This window comes from Porites lutea, chromosome 2 (assembly GCF_958299795.1).
Source record: "Porites lutea chromosome 2, jaPorLute2.1, whole genome shotgun sequence".
NCBI lineage: Eukaryota > Metazoa > Cnidaria > Anthozoa > Scleractinia > Poritidae > Porites > Porites lutea.
The window spans coordinates 27,198,576-27,207,130 of NC_133202.1; the positions used below are offsets into that span (position 1 = coordinate 27,198,576).

The window sequence follows — 8,555 nt, forward strand, 5'->3', positions numbered from 1 at the left end:
CTTAACAGTAGATATGGCTTTTATTCAATGATGCTCAGTAATCTTATGTCTAAAAGCTGACAGACACTTCAGAAGAACTATGTTTTTTTGTCACCATTTATTGACAATTGAAAGCTGATGAAGTAAGCCTTTAGACTGCTTAAGATAATAGTGCAATTGAACATTTACATGTTATAAATGGAAAAACATCCCATAATACAGAGCTACAGATGCCATTACATTAATTTTATTTTTAAGCTGTTGAGATTTTTTTTTACTTTATCATTATTAGAGTTCACATGTCTACTTATAATACTTATAATTTCTGAAGAGGGTGTTTAAAGATTTAAAAGTAATTATCAGTGAAGAATATTATTGTCAGATGAGGAGAATTATGATAGGGAAGTTATGAAATATCAAACAAATTCACCAAAGGAAAATTGTTAATATTGCAGCATTATTCTTTCAAAGTAAGTCCAATCTTGTACCATCAGTTGCAAGGGAGTTAAAACAATGGGACTGTGGATGTGTTTGAGGGGGTCAGTAAGGAGAAACATCAAGCCAATCATAGATAAATAGTTTGGCAAAAAATCACATATTATGTGAAATTACTTTTACACATGTATTTGTTAAAAGATATCTTATAATAAAAATTCATTTCTACTATATTAGCCATAATTCTAATCACAGAGAAGATTAATCCAGGTTCTATTATGCGGTTTAGTAGGCCAGAGACCCAGGTCCTTGAAATCAAGAGCTGAAGTTGGATCTTTGGAAAGTGTCCCTATTCCTTGGGCTCTTTTCCCTGGAATTTCTTTAAGAACGTTCACTTCTTGTAAAGTTTTAGTGACCACAAAAATATCTATATAGAAATCCCACCCTTCCACGATTTCTCAACTCTATACTTACAGGTGTCGCACACTGCGCGTTTATCGCCCTCCAAAACTTTCACACCAACCACTTTCAAACATTTTCGCAAACTCACCTTTATTTTTTTTTCTTCGCTTATCCGTAAAAACAAACCCACACATCCTGCAAAAATCGACCTCACTGAGCAAGTCAGGATTCAGCACATAACCGGACCGAGATTTCGAACTAAACACAATCGCTGTATTTAAACTAGTTATAGTTGTCACTAAATCTGCCCCCGACCTTTTAAAACCCGAATGAAGACTCCTTGTGGTTGTCCATGTATTTGCCATGAACCTTTGAAATGCAGTTTTCGTATTAGAGTTTCTGAGTGTAATTCTTTTGTTCTCTTTTGTGTTTTCTCAATTATTACACTTTGTTTCCTGGGTTAATGAAAACCCTCATACATGACATGCCTAGGATGGACAATTGTTTTTTATACATCTCATAATGAGTTCAACCCACTTTGCAAATGTAATAGAACGCGTGTTAAACAGCAAAACCATCTATAATTATCTATTTGTAACTAAATTTCCTATAACTAATGTGTCGAACGGATGCTTTGGCTTCGAGTGTGACATTCTTGAACGCAACGTCGAACGCAACTGATATAAATGATTTCGCAATAAACTAACTAAACTAACCCTACAAAAACATGGACCACTGTTTCAAGTTTCTCACCTTTGAGATATTTCCCAGTTCATTTTTTCTGGCATGTCCTTGTATCAAATAAAATAATCGGGATTTCGCAATAAACTAACCCTAAAAACACATGGACCACTGTTTATTATACCCTGAATACCTTAATATAGAACAAAACCCGGTTATTTCACGGTAGCACCTTTCTTGTCTTTGTTAAAGTTTATGGTAGCATAAACTGTTGTTAATAAACCTGAGAATGATGCCCTATGAAAGCACACTTAGGACATACTAGCAACAATCATATCTCGGTTCTTATGTCACACAACGTGCAACATTTGTATAAGCTTTGTACTCAGTAATGGTAGATACTAGTTCAAAGTACAAGAAAGAACAATGAACACTAAGTAGTTGTTTAATTACAATGTATCCTTCTTCTTTGGCAAAGTCCACTGTAATGTAGCATGATATATTACTATACTCCACAAAGGTTCCATTCATATTATCACATGCTTATCATGCACGTGTGCTCCTCTTTTTGCCGTACACTGTTCTTTCCCAGTCAGTTCGTTTAGAGCTTCGGTTCATTCACAACAGCGTGTTTTCGCCTGGTCTACTTCCTCACAAATCGCTTCGCTTAAATCGACTTACATAACTTAGCGTATTATGCCAAGGCAAAGGAGGAACATCAACCGTCGAAATGCCGTATTGGATGGCGCCAACGTACCAGCAGAACAAACAGACTACAGCGCCATGTCTACCGAAGCTCTTCGCCTCATGCTGGGAGAACGTCACCTCCAGCAAACCGGGAATCGTCGCGAACTTATCTCGCGACTGCAACATAATGAGCAGCAAAGACCGCCCGCATCACAATCAGCAGGCGCCCAGTCCAACTCCAGTATCGCCACCGGCGTTCCACACGCGGAATTGGCTGCCTTAATCGCCTCCATAGTGGACGAGCGGATGAACCGCCAACTAATCCAAGATGGCGGTGCCAGCAATCAACACAACAATGCCAGTGCTCAACTCACTCGGCCCAGTCCTCCGAGCAACCTTCAGGACAGCCTCAGGTCCAGTCCTCCTCCACCGCCACAAGATGGCGGCCAAAACACGACACAACAACAACCTTCCCTTCAAAATCCTCCGACAGGTAATCTCCTCCCAAGCACCGCCGTTTCTTCTGGTCTCGCCGCTTCTTCTGGTCTTGGTTCCCTCTCTTCTCCAGTCGACTTTCCCGATCCAGCCCAAGTAACGTCGCTTCACCCTAACTTCCGACAGCCTTCCCTCGCCAGCCATCTGACTAAAGCCACCTAGACGGCCATCACCAACGGTGAGTACGTGGACTTTGCTACCCTTTTACCAATGACCTCCCTTCTCACTGACGCCATCCATTCCCATCTTAACCTTAAGGTAGGCGATCAGGGTCTAACTATTACCCTTCCCTCCTCCTCTAAACGCCCCAAAATCACCTCCATCGATCGATGGCTCGATGCCTTTGCCATATATTTCGCCGTTATAGTGTCTGTATATCCCTATCGTGCCGCGGATTTAATAGCCTATCAACAGTTGATTCGCGATGCGGCACGAAAGTTCCCTGGGATGGCTTGGTATGTCTATGATGTGGAATTTCGAAGGCGTGCCTCCCATAACCTTTCTGCCAAGTGGGGGGAACGGGACGTCCAGCTCTACCTCGATACCTTCACAGGCCTCCCCAAATCGGGATGCCGATATTGTGGCAGCACTGATCATCTTTCTGATACCTGCCCTTTATCTCCCCGTAGATCCCGGGATGCCCTTACCCAATCCGACCTGTGCTACAACTTTAACAAAGGCCGACCCTGTGCTCGCACCCCATGCCCTTACCAACACAGGTGTAACCAGCCGGGATGCTCAGCAGCTCACTCTGGGGAAGATCACACCAAACTCACCCGCCACAGAGAGGACAGACCTAAATCGTCTTCAAGCTCTGGCAATTCCTCCCGAGGACACTCCTAATTACCTCTCCCAACTGACCCCTCCCACCCCCATTGACATCAACAAATTTGCATCCTACCTTCAGGGCCATCCAGATCACACAACAGTTAATCATCGTCTCACAGGGTTTTCTCAGGGCTTTAAGATCGGCTATTCAGGTCCAAGGGCCCCCTAGGAATATTCTAACCTTCCCTGTGCAAATATCAACCCATCTATTATTGACAAAAACATGCTAAAAGAGGTTACCGTGGGCCACACAACAGGGCCTTTTCACATCCCTCCCTTCTCCAACCTGCAGGTATACCCCATTGGGGTCATTCCCAAGAAAAACTCTTCGGAATGGCGTACCATTTTCCATCTCTCCTACCCCAAACACCGCCCCACCAGTGTCAATGCGCACATTCCTCCCGAATCCTATTCCTTGCAATACATAAAGGTGGACCACGCAATTGCCATTCTTCAGGATCTCGGTCCAGGATGCTTCATGTCCAAACTAGACATAAAATCAGCATTTCGCAATGTTCCCGTCCACCCCTCTGATTGGGAACTTCTGGGTAAGAAATGGGAAGGGCTCTATTTCTTCGATATGGTCCTCCCCTTCGGTCTGAGGTCGACCCCCTTCCTTTTTGATGAATTCTCTTCTGCACTTGAATGGATCATTCAAACTAAACTTAATATCCCAAAGGTTATCCATATACTAGATGATTTCTTTTTTGCTACCTCCCCTCCCAGATCAAAATGCATGACTGCTCTATGCCAAATTTTGCACCTTTTCACAGATCTAAATATCCCCATAGCTCCTGGGAAAACCTTCCCTGCATGCACATGCCTTGAATTTATGGGTATCCTACTAGATTCCAATAAAATGGAAGCCCGTCTCCCGGTGGATAAACTCACCCGCATTCAGGAAGCCCTTGGTCAGTGGACTACTAGGAAATCTGCTACCCTACAGGAGCTACAGTCTCTGATTGGCACCCTTCAATTTGCGTGTAAGGTTATTGCCCCTGGCCGCCCCTTCTTGCAACGCATTATCCACCTTACAAAGGGTATCAAGTTCCCCCATTGGCATATTCACCTTAATTCCGGTTTCCGTAAGGACATTTCTATGTGGCAGCATTTTCTCCAAAATTGGAATGGGGTGTCTCTCTTTTTAGATACCCAGGCCACCTCTCCGCCGGAGCTTCAGCTATACACTGATGCCTCTGGTTCCCTTGGGTATGGGGGTTTCTTAGCAGGGGAATGGTTCCAGGGCCACTGGCTCCCCCACCACACCCTCAGCCAAAAAAGGGGTATTAGTATTGAGTGGCAGGAGCTATTTCCCATATACTTGGCCTGTATTTTATGGGGGCCCCGCTCGTCCGGCAAAAGAATCCGCATGTGGTGTGACAACAAGTCAGTGGTGGCTAGCATAAACTCTAAACACTCCAAGTCCCCCCGGGTAATGGACCTTATTCGAGCAATCACACTTCAAACGCTCCAATATAACTTCGCATTCACAGCCACTCACATCCCGGGCTTAGACAATTCTATCGCTGATTCCCTTTCCTGTTTTCAGATGGACCGCTTCCGTACCCTGGCTCCCTCAGCCTCTCCCACAGCCTCCACCATCCCTCCATCAGCGATGAACATCTGAGAGGTTCTGTACAGCGATACCTTCATACTTCCCTTGCCCCTTCCACTCGACGCACCTATCAAGTTGGCGTTAAGCACTTCCTCACCTTTACACTCATGCATGGTTTAGTAGGCCCCTCAAACCCCCTCCTACCAGCCTCAGAGATAACCCTGATGTATTTTGCATCTCATTTAGCCAACGCAGTCTCCTATGAAACAGTCAAGCTGTACTTGGTGGCAGTGCAGGACCTTCATCGGGAGCTTAACTTTCCTCTTAAGCTCAATGACATGCATAGGTTACAAAAGGTCCTGACAGGCATTAAACGCCTCACTCCTACCAAGCGGCTTGCCCGTTTTCTCATTACCCTCACAGTTCTCCATTCCATTCACTCCTACCTTAAGCCCGAACTTTCCTATAACCTGGACCATGTTATGCTTTGGGCGGCCTTCACCCTTGCCTTTTTTGGGTTTTTACGATCCAGTGAATTCACTTGCAATGGCCCCTTCGACCCCTCTGTCCACCTGACCTCCAAGGACATCACACTGGTACCCAACTCCCACTCACCCTGCCACATGTTAGTCCACATCAAACAATCCAAAACTGACCCCTTCAGACAGGGCCACACAATCACCACTGCAAAGTTCTCGTCACCTATCTGTTCGGTGATGGCCATGAAAGACTATCTCCTTCAAGTCCAGCCACCATCAAGCCACCCTCTGTTCGCTTTCGTCCAACCCAGACAATGGCTTACACGGAACAATCTCACAACAGAGCTTAGGTCAATTCTTCACCACTGTGGCCTCCCTGCCAACAATTTCTACTCCCACAGTTTCCGTATTGGAGCCGCTACCACAGCAGCCAAAGCTGGCCTTCCACCCTGGCTTATTAAAGTTCTAGGCCGCTGGAGCTCAGACTGTATGAACGCTATATAAGGACCCCTAAATGTACCATTTTAGAAGTACCTAGACTCTTAGCTAATACTAGTCCATAACTAACTTCAGTACAGCCAGTGTTGTCTTCAACTTTCGTCAGATCACTTGCTAAGTCTCATAGGAGCGGAAGGCATGGCTCCCTCTTCTTGCAGGAGCCCGACTTTATTTGCCTTCTACTGTGGGGGAATTGTGTCCCCTGTCTCCCCATGCTCCACAACCCGTGGCAGGGAAGTGCAACCCCTGGCTGCACTTTACCCCACGGTAAGGCTTAGCCCTTACCGTGTTTTCCCTCCCACCCACCCCTTTGTTCTGACTGGAACCTTTGTTCAGTTCTTCGATTACTTCTTATGTTCCCTATATATTTCAAATCATATCAAAATCTTTATCTCACTTCGAATTCCAAAAGATAGCATCAACTAATGCTCATATCTCCGAAGGTATAGCAAAGACAAATAGAATATAAATGACAATGGTAATTAGAATAAAGTAATACTATATATTATGTACAAGTTTAAGATAATGCAGAAACAAGACAATTATTTTATACAGTGTGTCTACAGTACCTAGTGATAATTAAAACTAATTACAAAGGAGCAGCATTTATTATCTATTATTAATGCTCTTAATTTTTTTATTTGAAAACATGTAATGATTCAGCAGTTCTAAGTACCTCTAGGAGCATATTCCAATATTGGCTGGCAGAGTAGCAGAGTAGCAGTATTTAGCACGACCAGAACGTATTTTAAGCAGATCATTACCTTATTCCCATATATATATATGTATCCTTAAGATTAATCATTTATATTATGGTGTTATACTCGACTAGGTCCCATTCCTTCATTAGGTTCCGGGAATATGAAACTGCTGTCTGGCTTCCAAATAAAAGGAGTGGCAGGGAAGTGCAACCCCTGGCTGCACTTTACCTTCAGGGCGGAAAAACGTTCTGCGCAAGCTTCTGCGCATCCCTTACCGCAGGCTCAAGGAGGGCTTTTCTGTGTGCTGACTGTGTTTGTTTGTTGTTGGAGTTCTGAGTAAAATGCACGAGGTGCGATCGTTACCTCCTTGTAAAGCATTTTTATTTGACATGTTTGCTTTTTTTTCGTCGCTTAAAAATTACTTTGGATTCAGAACAACCAATGTTAAAGGAAAAACGGATCATTCCGTCAGTCTGAGGTGGAATAAAAGGTTTTGAACATTTCTTAAGAGGCGAGTATTTTTCTGATTGTGCATCCGATTAATTTATGAGTTGATTTCGCCGGGTTGAATTAAAACCCGCTTGTATTCTCAGTGTGTATTCTGTTGAGTTACGGTTACTGTTTTTTACATGCCCAGATTTATTACCTTTGCAGAACCAGCTTTATCTTTGTCTTCAGTCAAAGAACCATATTGCTGTAATAACGCATCAGAGTGAAGAAAGTTGTGTGCTTATTAAACTTTCTCGGAAGTAGAAGGCCAGCAAGCTTACTCAAGATCATTTTTCTGTTGCTCAAAGCTTGCTCAAGTAATAATAGACAGAGTTTTTTTCATTTTTCATTACATAGTTTTGTTTTCCAGTGCACTGTGGAGGTTTCTGTTCTTTATAAGAATAACTTTCAATTTCTGTACTCAAATTGTCCTTTTCACTCGCTGTGAAGTAGAGAACTGCCGGCAGGGACTTCAAAACTATTGACTCTTTTTCTGTAAACAATTCCTGCAGCTTGATTTGACTGAGGCGAGCAAAACAAACCCTTATGTGCAATTTTCTGTATTTTCTAATGATCGGCTGAGTTTAATTTATGTTATGCGTGTTCAACTTGACAACACAAAGCAAAATTTATATATCTGCGCGAAACGAGCAAGTTTAAAAAACTATCAGGGGCGGATCTAGTGGGAGGGTGCAGGGGGTGCGCACCCCCCCCCCCCCCCCTGAGATGACTTGCGGTTTTCTAATACAACTGGTATTTTGCAAAAAAATAAATATGTGGTTTATTGGTGTTGAAGTAGAGCAAGAGACGAGTGCACCCCCTCCTAATAAAAATCCTGGATCCGCCCCTGACTATAGTTGCTTTGAAACCGATTTTTGGGAAGATTTGACAAGATAAACATTGACCTTTTTTCTGCCCACATATCAACGCAATAACTTCTACATTGAGGATTTTGTTTATGTTTTAGTGATCTGCGAAACTACGAGTGTCCGATCGAGCAGGGGTTTTAAAATATCAGCTCGAGTGCGACAAAGTTCAGTGACTTCAAACACATTGTGGGCAAGCGTTACTTTTTTTGGGCAAATCAAAGATATGTTGTTTTTGTGTCCACAGAGGAACTCTGGACCTTATATATCCAGGAACTTCCTTATATGAACACATTTTGTGAATGCATCTCGAAAAAAATAGGACCTACGCACGCACATTTTCAGTACAACGCAAAGAAATTAAAGTCGTTAAAGTCCGTTTTACTACGAGTTATTCTTCGAGAAAATTAAGTAACTACAAGGTTATGACCACAGCTTGCAACTTTTGAAGACAAATTGC

The 8,555-nt window shown here is 43.2% G+C and overlaps 2 protein-coding genes across 2 annotated transcripts; both read left to right on the top strand.

The window, feature by feature from the left end:
- The first annotated feature begins 2,549 nt into the window (after positions 1 to 2,549).
- On the top strand, positions 2,550 to 5,134 carry LOC140928166 (uncharacterized). Its single transcript, XM_073377875.1, has 2 exons — positions 2,550 to 2,857; positions 3,309 to 5,134. The coding sequence occupies exon 2, from the start codon at positions 3,731 to 3,733 to the stop codon at positions 5,132 to 5,134; it is 1,404 nt and encodes a 467-aa protein (XP_073233976.1). The 5' UTR covers positions 2,550 to 2,857; positions 3,309 to 3,730.
- Positions 5,135 to 5,229: 95 nt separating this feature from the next.
- On the top strand, positions 5,230 to 6,316 carry LOC140928167 (uncharacterized). Its single transcript, XM_073377876.1, has one exon. The coding sequence runs from the start codon at positions 5,230 to 5,232 to the stop codon at positions 6,043 to 6,045; it is 816 nt and encodes a 271-aa protein (XP_073233977.1). The 3' UTR covers positions 6,046 to 6,316.
- The last annotated feature ends 2,239 nt before the right edge of the window (positions 6,317 to 8,555 follow it).

Coding starts and splice junctions, on each gene's coding strand:
- LOC140928166 (XM_073377875.1), top strand. CDS start 3,731: ATGCTAAAAGAGGTTACCGTGGGCCACACAACAGGGCCTTTTCACATC.
- LOC140928167 (XM_073377876.1), top strand. CDS start 5,230: ATGCATGGTTTAGTAGGCCCCTCAAACCCCCTCCTACCAGCCTCAGAG.